The sequence below is a fragment of the Sus scrofa genome, chromosome 2 (assembly GCF_054392235.1).
Source record: "Sus scrofa isolate SSC_HxYL_T2T_F1_AM1 chromosome 2, Sscrofa_HxYL_maternal_Yorkshire_Landrace_v2.0, whole genome shotgun sequence".
NCBI lineage: Eukaryota > Metazoa > Chordata > Mammalia > Artiodactyla > Suidae > Sus > Sus scrofa.
In genome coordinates, this window is record NC_139384.1 from 145,256,009 (window position 1) to 145,281,029 (window position 25,021).

General features: G+C 46.4%; 1 protein-coding gene and 1 long non-coding RNA gene across 2 annotated transcripts in view; one reads left to right on the forward strand and one right to left on the reverse strand.

Annotated features, from left to right (window-relative positions):
• The window catches only part of LOC146405748 (uncharacterized), a 115,376-nt gene that overhangs the window by 36,198 nt on the left and 54,157 nt on the right, over nt 1-25,021 (forward strand). The window contains exon 4 of the mRNA XM_085014559.1: nt 5,206-5,246. Within this exon, the coding sequence (XP_084870685.1) occupies nt 5,206-5,246 (41 nt within the window). The remainder of the gene's footprint in view (nt 1-5,205; nt 5,247-25,021) is intronic.
• LOC110259703 (uncharacterized) lies at nt 23,441-24,031 on the reverse strand. The gene is made up of 3 exons (XR_002342096.2): nt 23,946-24,031; nt 23,731-23,796; nt 23,441-23,511 (listed from the first exon to the last, which is right to left on the reverse strand). It is a non-coding gene; the product is annotated as an uncharacterized LOC110259703 (long non-coding RNA).

A 25,021-nucleotide genomic window follows, 5' to 3' on the forward strand; every position in this document is an offset into this window, starting at 1 on the left:
GATCTAGCTGCTTCCTCTCCCGCTTCCAAGTGTTGGAGGCTGGGGCTCTCACTCATTCAATAGGATCCTGGAGTCACAGAGATGAGTAAATCAAGATGCTTGTGGTCTGGTAGGGAGCCCTTCATGCCTCATAACTGAAGATAGGCCAGTCCTGGGCAGGTGCCTTGCGGCTGCCACCTCTGCTCCTCAGGCCATGACTATCAGCTCTGTGCTGAGGAAACCCAAGTTCCCTTGCTGGCTGGGTTCTGCATTGATAGAAGGTGCCTAGGGGGCCCACCCTTGCATCAGTCTGGCCCAGAGAGACCAGACCACAGGCCTCTGGGGGTTGCAGCTGTTGCATGCACGATGATCCACAGGAAAATGAGAGGGAACTTGGGTGGCTGCCAGTGCCCTGACAACTCTTCAACTCCCAGAAGACCTCCTTGTTCTTGAGTTCTGCCTGACTTTTTCCCTGGGGACGTGGGAACTAGCTTGCTTCCTCCTCACCCTCCACTCCCGTTTGTAAGAGAGTCACCAAAAAGAGAGCAGGGGCCCAGAAATCAGAACCAGGTTTGGATTTTGTTCTGCTACTCCCTGGTTCTGTAACTAGGGCAAGGCACCTAACCTTTCTGAGTCTCAGTTTCCTCATCTGTAGAATGGGAATAAGGACCTTGCTTATTCATAGTGTTATTCAGAGGCATGGGGGATACAGAGGCAAAATTCTTATCTTTAAACTTCCCTGAAGCCTAATGGGAGAGTTGGACAAGCACACGCACAACATGATGGGTACCATACCAGAGGCACGGTTGTGGGGCAGCAGTGAGTAGTGTAGAGGCAAACTAATTCTAACAAGGAGAAGCTGCAGAGCTTCGTGTCAGTGCTGTAGGGCTCAGAGCGTGGTGGAAGCAACTCTCCAGGGCTTTGGACTCTAGTGTTTCTTGAGCATATGACACTGTGTTAAGCATTTTACCTGTGTTTTATTTTGTAATTCATAACAAGCCTTTGAGATAGGTGTTATCCCCATTTTACAGATAATCAACTGAGGCTCAGAAAAGATCATGCATTGACCTGGCATAATATTTATTGAGTGCCTCCTACTTGTTAAGTGTCGCAGATATAACAGTAAATTACAGAGACCCAAGTACCCCCCTCAGAGAGCTTGCATTCCAGATGGTCACTTGCCCAAGATGAGTCTGGACCACGCCAAGTTGGGATTCAAACCCAGGTCTGGTGGCCTCCTGGGCTTGTGCTTTTCCCACTTACCCCAAAACTCACCATCCCTGAGGACAGTCCTTTCGTGGGGGGCATAAACTGTCCCCACCAACCCCTCTCAGGCTGGGGGAGGAATTCAGAGATTCAGGAGCAAGGCTAGATTAGAAATGGGAGAGGAGCTGCTATTTCTATAGAACCCTCTATTTTGAGAGCATTCCCCAGCAGCCCACCCTCCCTCCAAAGAGGCCGACTGCCTGACCAGGAGGGATGGAGGGAGGAGCATCCCTAAGGGGGTTTCAAGGGAGGATGAGGGTACTATCTGTGCTCAGGTCAGAGAGTGACACCTTCCTGGCTCAGGTGGGGAATCCCTTTGGATTTCACTGGGTTTATGGGAGGACCTATTTTCCTACTGCTGAGGACGAGAGTAGGTCAAAGGATTAAATCAGCCTCTGGCATCTGAGTGAACCCTGGGCTCCTTGGGTTCTCGGCTCAGCTCTGCCCTCCCACTGCCCTCATACTCAGGCTGTCTCTCGATGCCGTGAGATCTGGAGCACTCCCACTAGGGCAGTGATATTTTCTTTTAACCCAAAGAAACAATCAGAGATTTGCAGGTCTTCGCCACTAAAGAAAAAAGCTATATACAGGTTTATTCACTGTCATATTTACTCATGGTAGCAGTCACTTGGAAGCAATATACATGGCCAGTGTTTGAGAATTGAATAAAATATGGTAAAAGTAAGCATTCAGTGGGATACTATGCAGTCATTAAAATCAGGTAGAAGAAAATGATGAGTACTTAGAGTAGATTTAGTCAAAATTCATGACATAAAAAATGAACACAAAGCAGAATTTACAACATGATCCCAATTTTTTTTTTCTTTTTTGGCCACTCCATGGCATATGGAGTTCCCCGGGCCAGGAATCAGATCTGAGCCGCAGACCTGTGCCACAGCTGTGGCAATGCCAGATCCTTTAACTTCCTGTGCCAGGCTGGGGATCAAACCTGCGTCTTGGTGCTGCAGAGACACTGCCGATCAGCACTGCACCACAGTGGGAACACTAACATGATCCCATTTTTTAAAAAGTCATCTATATATGCATAGAAAAATGTCTAGAAAGACGCACTCCAAATGTGAACAATAGTTATCTCTGGATAGTGAAATTATAACTTCTGTTTTCAATAGTTTCCAATTCTTTCAGTGAAAATGCATATCTTTTTTATGTTTATTTTTCTGGCCACACCTGTAGCATGTGGAAGTTCCTGGGCCAGGGATCTAATCCATGCCACAAAAGTGACCTGAGTTGCTACAGCGGCAATGCCGGATCCTTTACCCTCTGTGCCACAAGGGAACTCGCTTTGGAAGCCTCTAGTTGGCCCCAGGACCTACCTAGCCTTGGGAGATTTGAAAGCTCAAGAGTATTATGGGAGAGGGGCCAGCTTGAGGGTCTCATCTCAAATATCATTTCCCAGGGCATGCCTGTTGTGATTTAGCAGGTTAAGAACCTTACTAGTATCCATGAGGATGCGGGTTCAATCCCTGGTCTTGCTCAGTGGGCTGAGGATCTGGTGTTGCTGTGAGCTGTGGTGTAGGTTACAGATGTGGCTTGATCCTATGTTGCTGTGATTGTTATGTAGGCCAGCAGCTGCAGCTCCAATTCAACCCTGGCCTGGGAACTTCCATATGCTGCAGGTGTGGCTCTAAAAAGACAAATAAAATAAAATAGTAAAGGAAAAAAAAAAGAAAATGTCATTTCCCAGAGCGGCTACTCCCACATTCTCTCGACCTCTGTTACCCCATTTTATTGTCTTCATTGCGCTTGTCCACATCTGCAGTGATCTGCCTTCTCTTCTGTTCCTTGATGATTGTTCATCTCCTCCACCAGAAGGTAGGCTCGGTGAGAGCAGGGAACCCTGCCTGTCTTGCTTACTCTGACTTCCCATCCAAAGAAGAGGACCAACTGAAATCTTGGTCTGTAAGATACAGAGGACCTTCTGAGCAGCCCGGGTTATAAGCACTGATCCTAAGGTTATGGGTGACCTTGGGAAAATGGAAATAACGTTTTGGGAGTCTAGAGACAAGCTGATTGCTGTTTCCTGGGGCCAGAACTGGTTGAAGCTCAGCAACCTGTAGAAGATGGTCCAGTTTGGTAATAACCGCTGCCAAATGGTCACATGTGTTGTGAAAATGACAGCTTTATGCTTTATAGTTTATGAATGAGTAAAGTGAAGCTTGAAGCAGTTTATCTGATCATCACTTACCCCTTTGCTTCCAGAGTTCCTGTGGCTGCCAGCCCACTCTGTCCTCCAGTTCATGACTTCAGCTCCTTTCTTTTGAACCTTTTCCAGTCAGGTTCTCATCCCAAGCATTCCACTGGATCTGCCCTTGACCAAGATCACCTGTGACTCCAAGATACTAAATCCAGTTATTAATTCTCTGTCGTCATTGACTTGACCTATTACAGTGGATTGCCCATCTCCTTGAAACCTTTTCTCCTTGTTTCCTTCCTATTGTGCTTCCCACTTCTTCTCAGGCTCCTTTGCACAGCAATTGAATGGTGGGGCTGAGTCCTCATGGACTGTGGGCAGCTTCTCTGTTGACAATCACCCCCTTGGTTATCTCATCCTTTGTAGTGGCTTTGTAGGAGCTACACGCTGAGGACTCACAGATCTTCATTTCCAGCCAAGACCTCTCCCCTGAACTCCAGATCATATATCCACCTGCCTACAGGCTTCTCCACTTGGGTGTCTAAAGCCATCTCTTACTTGACACATCTAAAACTAAGTTCCTTATCTCCACACCAAACATGCGCCATTGTCAAGCTTTCGCATTCAAATAAGGCCTATTCTATCCATTCATTTGCTCAGGCCAAAAAACTTGGAGTCCTCTTTGACTCCTGTATTTCATATTTCACTTCCAATCCATCAACAAAGCCTGCTGGCTGTACTTTCTAGATTTTGACCTTATCTCAGCACCTCTATGCCAGCACCATAGTCCAAGCCACCATTGTCTCCTGCCAGGATTCCTGCAGTAGCCTCCCAGCTGGTTCCACCTATGCTCCCCAATTTATTCTCAACACAACATCCAGAGTGTTCCTGTTAAAGTGTGAGTTGCATCATGTCACTTCTTTGTGTAAAACTCTCCAGTGGCTCCCATCTTGAGTCAAAGCTCAAGTTCGATATTTGATGAACTTTAATGCCCTGCCTACTCTGGAGACTTTCACGACATCTCTGATGCCGTCTCTTGCTTTCCCTTCACTCATTCTGCTTTGACCGCACTGCCTTCCTCTCTGGTTTTTACCATGTCAGGCAGGCTTTCATCCTCAAACCTTTGCACAAGCTGTTGACTCCACCTGGAAAGCTTCTTCCCCCCCTAATTCTCAGGGCACATGTCCTCGTTTCTTTCGGGTCTTTGTTCATAAGTCATCTTCTTGGATGTCTCCGCTTCCCTGGCCGCACCATTTACAATTTCAACACTTCTTCCCACCTTCCTTTTCAACATTTCCTTCCCCCTCTTTTGCTTTGTTTTTCCTTAACTCTTTTGACTACTATTTTGTGTATTTATTTATTTATTTGACTGACTGGTTGGTTAGTTGTTAGTCTCCCCAGTAGACTTCAGATTCCATGGGTACAGAGCTGTTGTCCTTTTGTCTACTCTTGTATCCCCAGAACCCATGGACAGTGCCTGGCATGTAGTAGGTACTCAGTAAATATCTGATGGATGGGTATATGAACTAAAATGTAGGGCAGGACCACTTACTGTTTATAGAAGGCCTTTAGACAAGGGGAAAGAGCATGAGGGTTTCTGCCAGCATAGGAGCACGAACAGGCCAGGTGAGAAAGAACTGTCCTGAGCGGAGAATGCCTATGCTGCCCTGGGCCAGCGTGCAGCCAACTCACACCTCAGTGGCTTCTGAAGATGAACACTCATCACTCAATTTCCATCCATGCTTGCTTTGTCTCAAGGCTTCCCTCACTGCTCTGTCTTAATGGCTCACTCTCCTTTCTTCCTCCAGGTGCCAGAGTTTGCAGCCTGTTGAAGGAAATCAACATCAAGGTAAAAGAACAATAAGATCTTGTCTAGTTTGGGACTTTCCAGTTTAAAAGGCCTTGAAAGATAGTCAGGGAAGATCCGAGTGCTGGAAGTATTGGCAACTGAATATGGTGGAGGTCCAGGAACTCACTCTGACTTCTTGCCTAGAGTGTGAGGGCTGGGGACAGTGAGGAACCATTCAGTATTGAGGAGTAGATCAACAGAGGTGGCTTCAGGTCTTCAGACCCGGGAAGACATTGCTCTCCTTGGGAAAACCTGTCACCCTTCCCAAAACCGATCAGTTGTGGGCCCACAGCTGGGCCCTCCTGCCCTACTGTCCTCCCTCTAGGCCTCTGCCCTTCCTCGTTCTTGCTGGAGGTTCTGCCCTGCCTGCTGGAGTCTCAGTTGGCCTTGGCAGAGTGTTTCGGCTTTTATCAAAAGCAAGGATGGTTTGGTTCTAAATCTAGAGGAATACACCAGCATGCTTCTGGCACAGGGGTTTTCTGATTCTGTGTTAAGTCCCAGTTCAAATTTTAAAAAGTGAAAATACTCAGTAAATAATGGATGTGGGGGAACATGTACTGATGTGTACTGCTGATGTGACTGGAAAGGGGGCAGCTTTTTAAAATGTATCTAGACTTTGTCCGAGCAGTTCCACCTTCTGGAATTTATCCTAGGAAAATAACCACATTTGTGCAAAGGTGTATGAACAGAGATATTTATAACTGCATTGTTTGTAATAGAAAAAAAGGAAATGTCAGAAAGCTCAACAAAAAGGACTGGGTTATTTAGAATCTGGCATATCCGCACAAGGGCATGTTTTGCAGCCGAATGACCTAGGTGTATATTGACAAGCAAGACGTTTGCATATATTGCTAAATTTAAAAAAAAAAAAAGGGAAAAGAAAAAATGGAAAATATCCTACAAAACATGCAAGGAAAGTAGCTTTGGACTCAGCCTGCTGGGTTGAAATCCAGATCAGTCTTTTAACATGAAGACTTAGGCAAGAGACGTGCTCTCCCTAAGCCTCTGCTTCCTGCCGGTAAAATGGGTGTCTGCCTCACGGAATTGTGAGGCTTTGGTGAGATTAACATCTCTTAAAGCTCAGCTCATGGCCCAGTATATGGTGGGTGCTCATTGGTTGGGTACTCAGATGAGATGTGATTTTAGTTGTCTGGTTAGAATTATGGGTGATTTTCAATATTCTAAAATTTTCCTACAAGGAATACATATTTATGTCGACAGAAAAAAAAATACACAACCGGAGTTCCCGTCGTGGCGCAGTGGTTAACGAATCCGACTAGGAACCATGAGGTTGCGGGTTCGGTCCCTGCCCTTGCTCAGTGGGTTAACGATCCGGCGTTGCCGCGAGCTGTGGTGTAGGTTGCAGACGAGGCTTGGATCCCGAGTTGCTGTGGCTCTGACGTAGGCTGGTGGCTACAGCTCCGATTCGACCCCTAGCCTGGGAACCTCCATATGCCGCGGGAGCGGCCCAAGAAATAGCAACAACAACAAAAGACAAAAAAAAAAAAAAAAAATACACAACCTAAAAGTTGAGAATTATGTTTTATTTGGTGGACTTTCTGAGGACTTCAAGCTAGGGAGACAGCCTCTCCGATGGCTCTGAGGGTCTGCTCAGAATAGGTAAGAGAGGAGCCAGGATATACGGGAGTTTTGCAACGAAGACCGGATAGTAGTCGGAACATCAAAAGATTATGTTAATTAAAGAAAACCAAACATCTCAAATTAATGAATTAGTGCTTTTCTATGTATGGGAAGACACAAGAGTCTGGGCATATTGAAATCACTCCTTTGATATACACCTTAGTTAGCAGTAGTAGCTGATAGCTTAAAGGGCTCAACATTCTTTGCTGATATGGCATGCAACATTTTTCATCCACACTTACATAACAATGATGTAATATTTAAAAAGGACTTAACAATTGAAAAGGATTTTTTTAAAAAAAAATGCAGTGCCTTGGCTGACGAGCCAACTGAGCAGCCCCCAGGGCAAAGCTCCTGAGGACTGAGGTAGAGGCTGGGAGAGGGGGAAGAGGTGGTGGGTGAAGGAAAAGAAAGAAAAGGATGGTTAGGCCTGAGGGCTGGTGTCCAAGGAGATGCATCTCAGAGGTAGGACTAAAGCCCCTGCAAGCACGTTCCCCACATTGGCCCCTCTTCGGGAGCCTCTAATAGGAGATATGGTGACTGTCAGATGACTACGAGTGGGCGTAGCCACCTTCTGCTGCTGAGGCAACCTGACTCCTGCACCTCTGGGAAGAGCTCTGTGGCTCTAGCCCTAGGCCTTGGCTTTTTACCCTTCTTTGGAAACTCAGCATCTTGTCAGTGTTAAGAGTAGGAAAGCCAGGGAATCCTAATCAAGTCATCTGAGAAGAATGACTACCTTCTCTCTTTGGCAGCCTGGTAGGAGCCATACTCAAGGACAGGGTCTCTCAAGCAAATACAACTGCTGGGAAAGGGAGCGGGTGACTAACCAAGGGTTGCTGTGGTGCCTCCCATCCCAACTCACACCCACCAACTGTCTACTGGCCAGTGACACCAGGAGAAATTCTTCCACATTAATGAGGTGTATGCTGCCCATGCCAGTTTACTGAGCATTCTTGCTGCATGGTTTGTCCACATAAGTGAATTTTCCAAATAATTGAATTTAATTGCATCACATTGCAATATTTAATTGGACTCATTCTTGGTTTTATTTTATCAAATTTATCAAAATAATGCATGTGTTATAATTTATATAAAATAGGCTTATGATAAAAATCCACTCTCAACCTTTCTTAGTCCCACTCTCTTAAGAGGGAGCCCCTTTCAACCCTTTTACTAGTTTCTATTTCTGTTCATGTTGTTATTTCTTGATTTACCAATTTTAGACCTCTGTGGACGTATGGTGGTAGATGAGAACTGAGCTCACCTACAAAACCACATCTCATTCTCCCTCTATCCTCCCAATAGGACTAACACAATTTTTGGTTAACTCAATACATAACTCAGTACATGATTGTAGACATACTTTACTGGTTGTGCTAAGTAGTGTGTTACATGTTTTTGAATTCTGGGAAGAAAATTATATTCTTTGATAATTTTATTCCCTCTATTTTATCTTTTGAATCTACTGGATTGATCATCTAATTTTCTCATATTTTTTCTTTCATTTCCCCTCCCTTTTGGTCTACTTTCTTGCAAAACCTTCCTTGCCTTTATCCTTCAATCTTTTTTTTTTTTTTTGTCTTTTTAGGGCCACACCCATGGCATGTGGAAGTTCCCAGGCTAGGGGTCCAATCGGATCTGTAGCTGCCAGCCTATGCCAGAGGCTCATTGCAATACCTGATCTTTAACCCACTGACCAAGGCCAGGGATCGAACTCATGTCCTCATGGAAACTAGTAGGATTTGCTGCCACTGAGCCATGACAGGACCTCTTGTTATTTTTTTTTTAATTTTAGCTTTTATATTTTTAATATATAAGTACTCATTCTTATTTTCTAATTGTTCCTCCTTCCTAGTATTACATTCTTGTTTTATGAATTCACTATCTCCATCTTATCTCTCTGAAGGTATTCCTTATTCTTCATTTGTCTATTAGTTTTAGTATTCTTCTGTTCTCTAAATGGTCTTTGTTTCTACTTCTTTTAGTTTTTTTTCTCTCTCTCTTTCCTATTGGAGGCTTTTCCTCAAATGTCAAAAATTATCTATCAATATTTATGAACAAAAGCAATAAGAAGCTGAATTAAACTGGATTGGGGAAAAACTTATCAACTGGGGCTTCTCTATAGTAAGGAAGCCAGTCTTTTCATTAACAAACCTCTAAATGTCAGACTTTTTTCTCTAGAGCTGCATTTTTTAACCTTGGCATGTTAACGTTTTGGGCAAAATAATTCCTTGTGGTCAGAAGCTCTTGTCTCTTGTAGAATGTTTAGCAGCATCATCGAACTCTGCCCGCCAGCTGCCAGTAGTAACCCCCCTCCCTGATTTGTGATAACCAAAAGTGTCTGTATATGTTGCTAAGTGTCCCCTGGGGGCAAAATCACCCTATTGAGAACGGCTATTCTAGAGTCATGCAGCTTCTCAAGAGAAGCATCCTAACTCCCTGTTCCAGTTTTCGTTACTGCGTAACAAACCACCCCAATACTCATAGCATAAACAACAACCATTTATTGTGCTGCAAGTCAGCAGTTCAGGAAAGGATTAGCTCTTTTCTGCTCCACAGTATCCGGTGTCTAGGCTGAGATGGCTGGGAGTCGAAACCAGCTGGGGCTGAAGGATCCACTTCTAAGATGGCACTTTACTTGGCAGGGATAGCTGGAAGACTGGGTGCAGCTGGACCTGGAGACCAGATAGACTACACATGGCCCCGGAAGGACAACAGCCTGGTAGTTGTACTTCTTGTGTGGTTGCTCAGGGCTTCAGTGTCAGTGTTCCAGCCAGCAATATGGAAGCCGCAAGGCCTTGTATGGCTTGGCTTTGGAAGTCACTTAGCATCAATTCCACTGTAGTCATAAGCCACCCAGATTCAGGAAAGGAGACAAAGACCTAGTTCTCAGTGGAAGAAATGTGAAAAAAAAAAAAAAGTTCCAACAATGTTTAAAACTTACTTAAAGCTCTGGTACACAGTGGTATGTGCCTGGGGCAGGGTGGGGTGTGCAGACTCATGTGGAGAAGGTGGGTGGCAGCATTGTTCAGTCTTCAGACTTTGCCCACATCCCTCTGTTTTCATCCTTGTGTTCACCTGTCCTCTTTTTTTCCAGGGTCTTTCCTGTTTAGTGTCTTAAGTCTCCTGCTGTGTGGGACAGAGTGTGGGGTGGGAGGATTCCAAATACTTGCCCTGGTTCTAAAGAACCCCCACCCACTTTGATCTGAGCCTCACCATCATAATACCCACTCTCTCCAAGGTCTGAGCCCCCCAGGGTTCTGAGGGTGAGGTGGCCTGCCACCTCTCAGTATCCCCCTCTGTGGGCCCTTAAGAGACTAGCTTCTTCCACATCAGCCAAGATTCCTCCCTCTGCTTACCAGCTTCCCAGGGTTTGCTGAAATCTGTTATACACTGATGTCTCTTTATCGTTCTGTTTGCTCTTGAAGATTTATACAATTTTACTTCTTTGTGTGTGTGTGTCTGTCTTTTTTAGGGCCACACCTACCACATATGGAAGTTCCTAGGCCAGGAGTTGAATTGGAGTTATAACCACTGGCCTATGCCACAGCCACAGCAGCGTGGGATCAGAGCTGTGTCTGTAACCTATACCGCAGCTCATGGCAACGCCAGATCCTTAACCCACTGAGCTAGGCCAGGGATTGAACCCTCGTCCTCACGGATGCTATTTGGGTTCATTACCACTGAGCCACAATGGGAACTCCCTACAGTTTCACTTCTTGACTGGCACTTGAGGGACACTCCAGGAGAGAAAGGAGATTGAGACATAGGAATAACTTGACGTGTTTAACTTAAGCCCATTATGTTTTGCTTGGGTGGATATATAGTGTCTCTAAATTGTGTTATACTCTTCCCTGCCTGATGAAGGTGTGCTAAGTAGTAGTACATTGACCACGTTTAATGTTTTGCTGGTGATTTAGAATCATCATTATGAACACACATGTTTACCTTAGAATTATTAAGCTAAGTGGAGCTGTCTGTTTCTCCATGATAGGGACCCAGATCACTGTGCTAAAGTTCCTTAAACTTTTTTCATGGTCAGCTCTTGTCTCTGACTGCCTCTTGTCCCGTTTTTTTGTGGTGAGGATGCCACACTACAGCACATTAACTTCTAATTTGCTCCTTTTAAATGGCTACTAAACTAGATAACCATGCAGGCTATCCCCCCCCACTAGCCTGCCCTTACCCATTTTCTCTCTTTTCCTGCACCTCCCAGTGTTTGACCTTTGTGGATTGTGTCAACCAGGCTCCATGCTCTTGTGCTTCCAGTTGGGTTTGACCAATCAAAGACTGCTTTTAGAGATTAGAGAGTAATTTTGGGGTGCATTAGGGTGCTTTATCCCCACTCCCAGCTCCCTGCCTTGCCAGGCTTCAGGTCAGCATCTGTCTGCTTCTCCCTAAAGCCCTCCCTCCCAGCAGCCCTCTCCTGCAGCTCTCTCAGGGTCCCAGTAACACTCCCACCTTCTCCTCCCTCTGGCCATGGTAATAGCTCCTCACTGTTGCTGGCTCCAGGGTGTTTGTCCTTCCCTTATCAGTTCCCTTAATCCTGCTCACCCCCTTGGAAACAGTCCTTCTTGGAGCTCTCCTTGTTACTTATGCAGTGTGCATCTCTTTCCTACTGGGACTCTGCCCGAACAGAAACTCTTCTGATTTGCATCTAAAATAAGAATTGTCCCTGCTTGAGCCCTGAGAGATCCTCCTCAGAATGTTTGCTGTGTCTGAGCTCTGTGACACCTCTGGGCTCCTCACGGGCTTTCGAAAATTCTCTTCCTAGCTGTTAACTGTAGTACATAGTAGAGAGTAGTGGGTTAGTGACATCTCCATATGAGGAAATCTTACTTATTGAAGTGATTTGAGAAGGAAAATAAGCATGTTAAATAGAAGGAAACCAGGAGAGGGAATTTATAATGACTTTCAGAAATTATATGACAGGCTGGAAAATGTCAATGGTTTCAGAAAAGAGCTTATCGAGTACCTTCCTGGATAACAGATCCTTGCTGGGTCTTAAGGTAAAGTGGATGTTTGGGTGACTTCCAGGCCGTGTCTGGGTGGGATTTCCCTAGATGTGACATTAGGGGTCCCTCAGGTCCAACCTGTCAGTAGTTTCTTGGCTACTTTTGCTCTGGGGAGAGATTTTCTCTCCTCTGGGCTGAGGATAAACTGGAGCCCTGTGCAGCCCATGGCCTTGCCCCCTCACGCCTCACACCCCACAGCACTGAGCTGTTCTACAGCCTCCTTTGAGATCAGCCTGCCTGACTCTCCTGCTGGAGACTCCTTGGATTCTCTCACCTTCTCACCCTACTGTCCAGGCAGCCTTCAGTTCTGTTAAATTTGTGCACCCCTTTGTAGCCCACACACCTCTAGGGAAAAAGTAGAATCAACACCATTTCCTGGCCACCCACTTCCTGAAGCACAAAAAGGAAATGTTTCATAAATGCTTTTTAAAGAAGACAACAGGAAGGGGTAGTGCCACTCTGGCTGGCAGAGTTTGCCACAGTGGTTTTTCACAAACATGGACGTGAGGTGGCACATGAGGGCTGAGGTCCCAGCCAAGGGCAGCGCAGGCACAGCCCACAGGACCCATCCTTCTGTGCCCATTCCAGTGGCACCATGGACCCTTAGCCATCCTGCGCAGGAGGAGAAGGCCTGGGAGTCATCAGCCCTGTTTCACAGAGAGGAGCCTGAAGCCAGGGAAACAGAAGCTGCAGCTTCTGTGGATAGACATTTCCACAGTCTCACACCCTGGCTTCCTTATTTATGATTCTTTTACCTCCAGGGTTTTTTCTTTTTAATCTGAGAGGTGTGGACTGCGCAGTTGGAGACAGATTTGTTTGTTTTTAACGGGCCACCATCAAGTGATGTAGCCCTTTTCAGCTTAGCTTGTCCTTTTCTAGTCCACACCACTCATCCTTCAGCCAAGTGAGCCCAGCCTAGGCCCCCTAGCATCCCACCCAGAGGAGGAACAAGAGGCCCCGGGCCCCATCCTGTTCACTCTTGCTCTGTGAACACCACACTGGGTGGCAGATATGCAGGGACATGGCCAGAAGAACCAGCCCATGCCTGGGTAGCAGAGAACCGTGGAGGGCTGGGGAAGGTTTCTGAGACCTCTCTGCATAGCCACTCCCATAGTAGAAGGTTCATGGTCCATGCACTTCTGGGAGGGTGGAAGGGGTCCAAGTGGGCAGAATACCTGGGTATTAAGTCCGAGTACTGTCTTGTCCTTTCCAAGCTGCCTATAATTTGTTTAGAGGGTGCCAGAATTCAGCCATTGCTAGAGTGGTTGCTAGTAACCACATGGAGCGGAAGGAAAATTCTCAGCTAAAGCATTTGAGCCAAGCCTGACGTGGTCCTCACCAAGATGTTGCAAGTTCCTAATCTGAACCCAGAAGCCAGGGAGTTTGGGCATTGCCACTGAACCCAGAGTTGGCTGTTACCCATAAACACAGACACCCTGAGGGGGACCTACACCGCCCCCCATGCCTGGGGTGAAGCCAGGGACCACCTTGTTCCTATTACACACCATTTACAAACCAGTGCAACCAGCTTTCAACAGACACTGACAGGGAAGAAACACATTACAACATCATACTGCAATACTTCCTCTGCCCATGCAGGAGGCTTCATCACATCAACAAAGTTGGGCATCTTCCCACCATAATATTTCACTCCACCAAGCTGGAAGTGCCTTTTGTCAGGACCATTTGAGGTCTTTGAGTGGATCTGCTTTTCTCAAGAAATTAAACCACTGGCTTTCAGTCCTGACTGTGCAGTATAGTCATCTAGAATGTTAAAAAATATGTATGCCTGGGCCTCGCTCTCACCCCCAAAAATACTGACTGATCTTTGATCTATGTCTTTAAAAAATTTTTTTTAATTATATCTTTTTTTTTTTTTTTTGCTTTTTTAGGACCGCACCTGTGGCAGATGGAGGTTCCCAGACTAGGGGTTGAATTGGAGCTGTAGCCACTGGCCTATGCTACAGCCATAGCAATGCCAGATCTGAGCCAAGCCGTGTCTGTGACCTACATCACAGGTCATGGCAATGCTGTATTCTTAACCCACTGAGGGAGGCCAAGAATTGAACCTGCAACCTCATGGTTCCTAATCGGATTTGTTTCCACTGTGCCATGACGGGAACTTCTAAATTTACATTTTTACTGAAAGATAATATACATGCAAAAAAGAAAAGGGAAAGCTTAGTGACTTTTCACGAAGTGCATTTACCCTGAGTAATCTACATCCAGATCAAGAAACAACATCACCAGCATCCTCTGATGCACCAAAGGATAATTGCCTTTCTTTTTCTGTGTATGTCTTTTTGCCTTTCTTTTAGGGCTGCACTCTCAGTATATGGAGGTTCCCAGGCTAGGGGTCTAATCAGAGCTGTTGCTGCTGGCCTACGCCACAGCCACAGCAATGCCAGATCTGAGCTGTGTCTTCGGCCTACACCACAGCTCATGGCAACACCGGATCCTTAACCCACTGAGTGAGGCCAGGGATCGAACCTGCAACCTCATGGTTCCTAGTCAGATTTGTTAACCACTGAGCCACAATGGGAACTCCAATAACCACCATTCTTGTTTCTAATGATATAAATTAATTTTGCCTGTTTTTAAGCTTTTATTATTTAAATGGAATCATCAAGTGTATATTCTTTTGTGTCTGGCTTCTTCCGGTCAACATTGTGTTTTTGAGATTCGTGGAAGCTGTTGCCTGTAGGTGTTGTAGTCAGTTCATTCTCATGGCTATAGAATATTCCACCATGTAGATGTTCCTCCGTTTATCTGTGTTTGGGTATTTGGATTGTTTTTTTTTTTTTTTTTTTTTGTCTTTTTGCCATTTCTTGAGCCGCTTCTGCGGCATATGGAGGTTCCCAGGCTAGGAGTCAAATCGGAGCTATAGCTGCTGGCCTACACCCCAGCCACAGTAACACCAGATCCTCAACCCGCTGAGCAAGGCCAGGGATCGAACCCACAACCTCATGGTTCCTAGTCGGATTCGTTAACCACTGAGCCATGATGGGAACTCCGGGTATTTGGATTGTTGTTGGTAGTTTGGGGTTTTTATGACTACTGCTGCTGTGAGCATTCATTGGTGTCTTAGAGCACATCTGCTTGCATTTCTTTTGGATCCACACTTGGACATGGAATTTCTGGGAAAGTACGGAAACCAGTATGTTCACTTTTGGTACTTTATGCAAAAGAATTTTCTAAAGTGAAAATCGTACCAATTTATACTCCCTCCAGAGATGTATCAGAGTTCGGGTTGCTTCACATCTTTGCCAACAATTGGTATTTTCTGTCTTTTTCACGTTAGCCATTCTGGTGGGTGTGTGATGATCTCACAGTGTGGTTTTAATTTGCATTTCCGTGATGACTAATATAGTTGAGTACTTTTTCACATGTTTGTTAGCCATTAGATCCTCTCTTTGCAAAGTGCCTGTTGAAGTGTTTGGACATGAGTACTTTGAAGAAGTTTCTTAGGTGGCTCTAGTGTGCAGCCAAGGTTAAAAACCATTGAGTTAAACCACAGCTTACTATCTGCTCTTCTGAGTGTCGGTGTCCTGGCTTTGAGCTTAGAGGATTTTGATCTGAGAGAACATGATGGTCTTGGAGAAAGATAACCATCACCTGCCATGACAAGATGAGCCTACCGGGAAGAAGTGGGAGATTGGAACTGGAGTTTAGGCAGCTGAGAATCTTTGGGAGTGTGGCCTCCACTTCAGAAGGGTTCACAGAGGGGCTGTGGTGTCCACAGCTGCCACAGGCATTTCCTGACCACAAATACGACCCCTTGCTGGTCCCCCTGGAGTCCCAGACAATCATGTGGGAGAAGTAGAGGGGCCCTATGCCAGGTTCTTCTCAGTTTCCAGGCCAGCATGAATGGGACACAGCTTATGTGGCATTGTGTTCAGGCTGAAGATGGTGGAACATGTGTTCCAGGGAGCTGGGTGGAGCTGAGGGAGGCCTGCTTTTTTTTTTTTTTTTTTTAGGGCCACACCTGCAGCATCTGGAAGTTCCCAGGCTAGGGGTCAAATCAGAGCTGCAGCTGCTGGCCTATACCACAGCCATACCAGATCTGAGCTGCATGCACGACCTCTACAGCATCTTGTGGCAATGCCGGATTCTTAACCCACAGAATGAGCCTAGGAATCAAACCCGCATTCTTGTGAATACTAGTTGGGTTTTTAACCTGCTGAGCCACAATGGGAACTCCAGGGGAGGCCTGCTTTCTGTGGCCTCTCTCTTGGGTGAAAGAGCAGCCCATGGGGCTGTCCCATATGAGGCCAGGCCTGACCAGTTCTTGAGTTCTGTGTCTTTGCATAGAGGTCCTAGTTGTTTCTCTCATCTGTAATGGTCTCCCCTCTTCTTTGCTCCCCATTTTGGTTTCTGCTTCAAGACCTTCCTTAACCAACTCACCCCTACTTGACCCCTTATTTTTCTGAGCTCCTGTAGCACTGAGAGCACACAGTGTGGTTCCTGATTCCACATTGCCTTCTATTAAGTCCCTGTTGCATCATCTGTGCTCATCTCGCCACTCCCCTCTGGACTGCAACCTCATCCCAGGGACTGCCTGCAGGTACTTCTTCATGCTCCCCTGCAGTGGGTTAAGTGGCATTTGGTAACTCAGTGACAACATCCTCCAAATTGAAAAGGAAGAGGCAGTAAAAATACAAACCACACAGAGTCCTTCCCTCAGACTAGAGCTGTGCAAGTATCAAGCAGTACTGCCCTGAGTGGGCTCCATGTTGGCACATTGGTAGGCAAGTTGGAGCACCGGCAGGGGGTGAGGGCTCCGGTGCCTGACTGGCTGTGCAGAAAGGCCTCTCAGACAGAGGGGCTCCACACACCCTGGTGGAGTGCCCAGAGCTCACACCGTGTATGCTTTGAAAAGAGCAGAGTCCACCTTCTGCTGACTGAAGTCCTGCCAGCTGTGGGTGACGTGAGATGAGGGTTAAGAAGGCACATGGGCAAAGTTGACATTGTGGAGCCTTGTGAACACAGAGCCAGTTCTGGGCTCTTGATTGTACTGTGTCTCTTCGATTCAGGCCTATCTTTGAAATTGCTCTGGACCTAGAGCCTTTCATGTTTGATAATTCAAGTGCAGATGTTGAGGTTCCCTTGATTGGCTCAAATGGTAGTAGCCTAAACCAACCAGCAACCAGAATGCTGTCTAAAGCCTGAAAGAACAGGAAGAACACTCTCCCAGCATGTATGAGAGTTCCAGTTGTTTCATGTCCTTGTCAGTGCCTGGCATTTCCTGTCTTTTTCATACTGGCCATCTGAGTCTCATTAAAGGAGAGACCCCTCTCCTCCCACTGGCCCTGCACCCCAGCCTCTCCCCTTTCTCCCAGTCCCTACCCAGCAGTCAAGCCCTGAAGTGTTCTCTCAAACCTGGGCTTCTCCACTGGCTCCGTGGTGCAGTATTTGGCATGCTCCTTCTCCATCATCTGCATAATGCTTCCCTCCGCCCTCTTCCCCATGGAGTACAGCCATGCTGTCTGCCTCTTGTGGCCAAGGTTCTAGAAGGTGACATCTCCTCTCTCCATCTCCTTCTCCTCACCTGCTCATTTTTTCAGTCAGTATTAATTTTATCCCTGTCTGTGGTGGGCATAGTAGGGTTCAAAAGTGAACAAGACCAGCTGGCCCTGCTCTCATGAAGCTTATAATTGAGTAGGGAAGACAGACATTAATCATTAGCAAGTGCTTATGTAGGTGCTGCCACAACCCAACAGCACAAACTAATTCCAGAATTCTGCCCTTGTGTACCTGCAAACATCTGCTCCTCTTTCGGGGCTCAGCTCACATGCCACTCCATCTGTGTTGCCTTCCCAATGCTGCACCTGCAGACTGTGTGGCCCACTGGGCCTATAGCATTCTTGGGTATAACTGCTTCCCACAGAGGCTAAAATCCAAGAGCAGACACCAGACCATGCTCACCTTGGAGTCCCCTGCTTGGCACAGAGCCCAGCACATCAGAGGTGCTCAGTAGAGGAATGCAGGTCCCTGCCAAGACTGACCCAAAGTGTGTGAACATCTTCAGAGCCTGAGAATCCACTACTTTATTCTTGTTTTTTAATAGCCTTTTGTTTCTTTTATCATTATAAAAGTAATTTGGGTCATGTTACAACAGTGAATGTATTTAATAATACTGAACTGTACATTTATAAATGATTACAAATGTAAATTTTATGCTATGTGTATTTTACAGTTTAAAAAACCCTTTATGCAAATATTAGGTACAGAAAAGGAGGAAACGGTCCATATTATTGAGAAATAAAGGACAAAGGATTTGATTCAGATAAAATTGGATTAAAAGGAAAGTAGTTTGGATTAGGGAAATGCAAGTCAAAGTCACAATGAGATACCACTTCCCACCCTTTAGGATGGCTATTATTAAAAAAAAGAAAAGAGGAGTTCCCATCATGGTACAGCGGAAACAAATCTGTCTAAGAACCATGAGGTTGTGGGTTTGATCCCTGGCCTCACTCAGTGGGTCAAGGATCCGACATTGCCATGAGCTGTGGTGTAGGTCGCAGACACGGCTTGGATCTAGTGTTGCTGTGGCTGTGGTGTAGGCCGGCATCAACAGCTCTGATTAGACCCCTAGCCTGGGAACCTCCATGTGCCACAGGTGTGGCCCTAAAAAGACAAAACAAAACAAAACAAGACCCAAAATAAATAAATAAATAAAAACAAAACAAAAGAAAGAAAATAACAAATGTTGGTGAGGGTATGGAGAAATTAGAAGCCCTGTGCCCTGCTGAGAGAAATTCAAAATAGTACAGCCTGCAGTGGAAAAACAGTATGGCAGTTCCTCAAAAAATTAAAAATAAACTTACCATATAATCCAGCAGTTCCACTTCTGGCTATATACCCGAAAGAACTGAAAGTAGTGTCCTCAAAGAGATGTTTGTACACCCAGTTATTGTTAGCATTATTCACAATACCCAAATGTGGAAACAGTCCAAGTGTGCTTTGATATGCGAATGGGTAAACAAAATGTGGTATATGAACACAATGGAATATTATTCAGCCTTAAAAAAGGAATGAAATCCTGCCATATGGAGGAAACTTGAAAAACGTTATGCTGGGAGTTTTCTTATGGTGCATCGGCTTAAGGAGCTGGCATTGTTACTGCAGGAGCTCAGGTCACTCCTGGGATGCAGGTTTGATCCCTAGCTCAGGAATTTCAACATGCTTTAGGTGTGGTGAAGAAAAAAATAAATTTTAATTTTAATTTTAAAAAATTTAAAAATAAAAAAGGTGATGATTTGCTTTTAAAAAGAAAAGAAAAACATTATGCTAAGAAGTGAGATAAGCCAGACACCAAAGGGCAAATGTTGATACCACTTACATGAGGTACCTAGAATGATCAGATTCACAGAGATAGAAAGGAAAATGGTGGTTGCCACCACTGGTAGTAGGAGAGAATGAGGAATTAGTTGGATGAGTTTGGAGTTTGTATTGAGGATGATAAAATTCTGGAGCTGATTGGTAGTGATGGCTGCACCACAATGTAAATGCACTTAATGACATTGAAATGCACACTAAAAATGCTTACAATGGTAAGTTTTATGTTATGTCTATTTTACCATTATAAAAAAAGTAATTTGGGTATGTTATGGACATTTTAGAAACTATTGATAAGCACAAGGGGGGGGAAATTCAAATCATTCATAATCTTACCAGCTAGAGAAAGTCCCTGTTAAAATTTCAGCATTTATCTTTCCATACCTTTCTTGTTGTTTATCTTTCTCTCAAAAAAAAAGCATGTGTGGAAGTTCCTCCTGCCATTTTGCAGTGGGTTAAGAATCCGATTGCAGTGACTTGGGTCGCCCAGCCGAGGGCACTGGGTTAAACGATCCAGCGTACGTTGAAGCTGCAGCTTGCATTCAGACGCTGGCCTGAGAACTTTCATATGCTGTGGGTGTGGCCATTAAAAAAAAAAAAATCAGGACTTCCGGTTGTGGCTCAGTGGTAATGCCTCGTATCCATGAGGATGTAGGTTTGATCCCTGACTTCACTCATTGGGTTAAGGATCCGGCATTGCCATGAGCTGTGGTGTAGGTCGCAGACGCAGTTTGGATCTGGCGTTGCTGAGGCTGTGGTGTAGGCTGGCACCTGCAGCTCTGATTTGACCCCTAGCCTGGAAACTTCCATATGCTGTGGGTGTGACCCTAAAAAGAAAAAAAAAATCGTGTGTGTGCTTGTGTGTGTGTGTGCTTGTGTGTGTGTATCTATCTGTCTTTGGAAGCCACAGTGGATCTAAGAAAGTCTCCTCCTCGCATGTGTCTCGACTGTTCCACTGATACTTCGTCCTCCCTTCCAGCCATCCGAAACAACCCTGTTCTGGACATCAGTCCTTCAAACAGTTTCTCATACCTGATTTCTCTGCCCTGCACCTCTAGGGTTACATTTCTCTGAAAATGCCCATTTCTTCTGTGTCTGAAAATATGGTACAGAGAGGGCCCAGTAGCATGTCGGAAGGGGTTGGAGAGAACAGTGAGTGCCTTTTCTACCTTCTCAGAGAGTGCCCTTCTTTGCTCTGTCCACCTGAGCATGTCTGCTGTCTTGGATGATGCAGTTGTTTTAGTTCCTGCCAAACTCGCGACAACTAAACCCTAAGTCTTTTGGTCCAGGCTGCATCTGGCCCAGGTCCCCTGCTGTGCCTTGGTGTTCTTGCTGTTTTGGACTTGGTGCTGGGCCTCTCATTATCCCTGTTGTCTAGCTCCTAGATCCAGCTTCTGCACCCAGTCAAGAGCCAGTGACCTCATGCCCCTGGGAGCACATCTGCCCTCTTCACTGTGAGGGAGCTTGGAGAGGAGTGAGGGCCCCACAGTCTAGCCCTCTTGGCCCTTGGGAGGACCAGCCACTTCCTCTCTTCCTCCCTTGAGAAGTGAGCCTCCTTCACCCCAGGCAGTACTAAGGGTGCCCTCCACCACATGGGCTCTGTGGGCTTCGGGGGCTGCCATCAGGCCTGGCCCCAGAGCCACACCACAGCTGTCACACCTTGCGGAGGTACCTATAGGCCCCTGCCTTTGGGCCCAGCCACAGCCTCCTTCCCTAGCTTTGTCACCTGATCCAGGAGCCAGGACATGGCCAGCTTCATTGGCAGTGAGAGGTGAAGCAAGAGGCCACAGCCAGTCAGGTGACTAAAGTTCATGTCTGTGCCCAACCTTCATTTGTTTCCAAATCCAGCCACAGACATGAGACCCTCTCTCTTGGCTTTGAGGCCTCCATGGAAGGGTTTATTTATGGTTTTAACCAGGACCTTTATAGCCCAGTCCTGAGAAGATTATCTTTTTATTACAACTTTGATTAATGATTGATCAAAAAGTGATACTAGAAACACTGAAGAACAAATTTGCCCTAGAGATTAGCAAAGGTCTACATCTGCCAGGCTTGGGGACCTGACCACCTGCTCTCTCCAGGGTTAAACCAGGACAAGGATACATTGGAAGACCCAACCCACTTCCTCTCTCTATCTCTCTCTCTCTGTCTCTCTCTCTCTTACACACACACACAGGAAAAATACAGATGTAAATATCCTTAAATACTTTTGAAATTAGATAGGCTCTAAATTGCAAATGAGCAGGGACAGAGCAAAAGGACCCTAGGGGCTCTTAATAGAAATTTTCTTTTTTTTTTTTGTTTCTATTAATACCTAATACAAATTTTAAGGGCCCAATTCTACTGCCTCAGAGGCTGGAGAGCCAGGAATCTGCATATTAACAACCTCCTCCCAAGTTTCAGCCAGTCCCCACCCTCTGTGAGCCCCAGGAAGCAGGGTACTGGCTGGAATGCTTTTTTCTTGCCCCTCATCCTCTGTAGTGCCCTGCGGCATGGGGAGTGGAGAGCTGGCAGAGCAGTTTGTAAATGGAAACTGGAAAATGAAACTAGAAATCACAGCCTCACAACCCAAAGAGTCGGGCTTTCTTTTCCACACAGAGAGTCCCTGAGGAAGAAAGTGGAGGAAGAGGGAAAAGCATGTTTAGCAAAGGCAGCAAGGTGGAGCTGTTTTTTTTTTTTTAAGCACCCTGGCAGTTGGCACACAAATACAGGGTTGCCACAGCCGTCTTCAGGGCAGGAGGTGCCAGCAAAGATGCACAGTGCTGCACCAGCTTCCCCCAGCCTGGCCATCTACTGTCAGCCCTGGAGGGCTTCCTCTCCAGCAAAAGCTAATTTCACACTTTATGTTGAAAAACTATTTTCAGAGGTACTTTAGAAAGGGCCCTGATTCTCCACTAATCTGAAAATATTTAATTATTAAAATGTTTCTTAGAATAAGAACTATGTCTAGTCACTTATGATGGAGCATGATAATGGGAGAAAAAAGCATGTATACATGTATGTGTAACTGGGTCACCATACTGTACAGTAGGGAAAAAAATTGTATTGGGGAAATAACAAAAAATTTTTGAAAAAGAAAAAAATTTTAAATGTTTCTTAGAATTGAACACTTCATGCCAGCATTTGGTACCAGCAGCTTCTTGCCCCACTGGGCCTCTCCCACGTGCACACGAAGAACTTTGATGAGCAATGGAGGTGCTTGAGTTTAGCGGAGGATCAGAGATCAAACGCCCGAGCCTGCCCTCCCTGCTGGTCTCCCACAGCACTCAAACCTGAGTTTGTGCTCACCCAGGCGCAAACACGGAAAAGCAGCTGGCCGCAAAGGCACTGCTTGAGGCAGTTTTGAGGCTACCACAGAGCAGCTTTCATGGAAGCAGATTTCCTGAAGGGCCTGGAATGCGGGGGAGAGAAGGGCTGTGGGATAGGGGCCAAGACTGTCCCTACCTGCAACTCTGCACCTTCCTGGCTGCCCCACCCCCAATGCCACACAGGCCTTTGATTAAGACCTCGAAGGTGGGTGCATCCTCTCATAGGACACCGGGTTTTCCAGCTATTTGTGTAGTTATTTGCCTCCCATCTTTGTCCCTTCCTGGAACAAAACTCTTCAGGTCCGTATTATTCACTGCTATATCCTTGATTCTTTGAATAGTGCCTGACACTTGATAGGGGCATGAAAAAGTATATGTTCCATGAGTGAGGCAGCCTGAAAGTGAAGGAGGCAGTGGACAGGTAGATGCCCCAGTGCTGCTATCCCCAGACTCCTGCCTGTGAAATGCTTTAACTGTCCCAGTGTGTATAGGTGAGGGCTTAGAGGGAGAGGAGGGGGTGTGGGGTGCTTCTGTGGCTCATCCTCCATGGCCCTAGTTCTGTCCCCCTTACCTGACAGATGGGCTCACATAGCCTTTCCCAACAGGCCGAGACACTTGGCTTCTTGGGCTACCCAGAAAAGAAAGGCCACCTTTAGCCCCTGGGTCAAAAGGAAACAAGCCAGGGTTGGGGGAGGTTGTCATAGTGATAAAAAGGTGCAGCAAGGTAAGGATCTGGCATTGTCACAGCTATGGCTCTGGTCACCACGGTGGTGTGGGTGTGACCTCTGGTGCAGCCAGAGCCAGAAAAAAAAAGGCGGGGGGAACATAAGAAGGATGCCAGTGGATGGTCTTCCGGGAGGAGATGGGAACATGGGGAGCAGCCTTAACATCAGGCCCCACACCTTTTATTCTTCTCAGCCTCACTTTCTCATCCATTAATGGGATTTGTTCTTGTGTATGTGCCTGGAAGAGAAGTATAACAGAAGATAAAAGGGTGGAATTTTAAATATTCCAGAGTAAAATTTCAGCTCTGCATTTATGGGCTATGTGACCTTGAGCCAATTACTGAGTCTCTCTTGCCTCATTTTTCTTTTCTGTCAGGTGGGAACAGTGATAGTGGATTCTATGAGTTAATTCCTGTTCCTGACACCTGCCAAGGGCTCAGTTGTCATTAGCTATTACCTTAGCAGGGATTGTGAGGGTCCAACGAGATGGCAAATGTCAGCACAGTTCCCAGACCCGAAGGCACTGTACAAATATGAAGAAACAGTATTATTTTGGAAATATTGAAGGCACAGCTTCCCTCCCCCATTTGTCTGGGGTGGGGCAGCAGTTTTACTTATTTAATGTTAGCTTGAAGGTGTACCAAAGGAAGGTGAAAAACTGAAACCGCCAACCGTTTGAGCTGTAGGCTGCATTGAAACAGTGTGGCCGGTGCAGATGGTGAGGGCCTGGGCAGGCCCACTTCCTCCCTGCGTGCTACGGGTCTTCCTCATACCAGCCGCTTCCCAAGGCTGCAGGAAGTGGGGCCAGGAACACTTCAGGGTGTGTGCAGGCAGGCTTGGGCTGAAGGTCGGCAGCTGCTAGGGTGAGAGCAGAAGCCTTCCAGGTCCTTGGTGTGTTCTGGGTGTAGCTTCTGCCCTCTCCCTGCCCTGGCCTGCCCAGGATGGGTTCATAGCAAACTCCCCACCGAGGCTCTTCTCTCTTGAGGTTGCAAGCCACTGCAGAGAGGGTGTCCAGCCCAAGTGGGGCAGGCTTGAGAGGAGAGTCGATTCTTTTCTCAAAGGAAATGCAGTTGTGGTTTTGAGACGTTCACTTCACATCTGTGGTTGGCGTTTCCCAGGGTTCTCAGAGGTGAATGCAGGGTCAGCCCAATATAGCCAAATAAGGTTCACCAGTGACCTTAGCAACAGCCTTCGCTGCCCATTGGCTGACACTGCTGCTGCCAGCCAATGCGGCCTCCTGCAGGCTAGCGCTGAAGCTGGGCTAAAGCTTCCACATGTGCAGGGATCCAGCTGCTGCCTGTCAGAAATCACTGCCCTTTGAAGCAGCACAGATAGGGAGAGAGCTTTGAGCAAAGGTGTCAAGGCGACAGGACTGCCTGGGTGCCCACGTTTTGGAGTCCACCTAGCCAGCCCTCCACTGACTGAGTCTTCACACAGCACCAGTCTGCTCCCTCGGCTGATGGCCTTGTCTCAGCTTGCCGAGATGAGATGTCCCCTCCCATGCCCATCCTGTCCTGGCGACCTTGGAAGTCCATAGTTCCCATTCCTCATTCCTGCTCTTTCCTCCTTTGTTTCAAGCCCTCTGCTAAGCTCCCTCTACACATCCTCTCTTTTAACTCTCTTAGTAAACCTGTGAGTGAATTAGCCCCATTTTACAGATAAGGAAACTGAGTCTAAAGAAGTCACGTAACTGGCCCTATGTTGCAACAGTATGTAGGGAAGCTGCAATTGGAACCCAGTTTTACAGG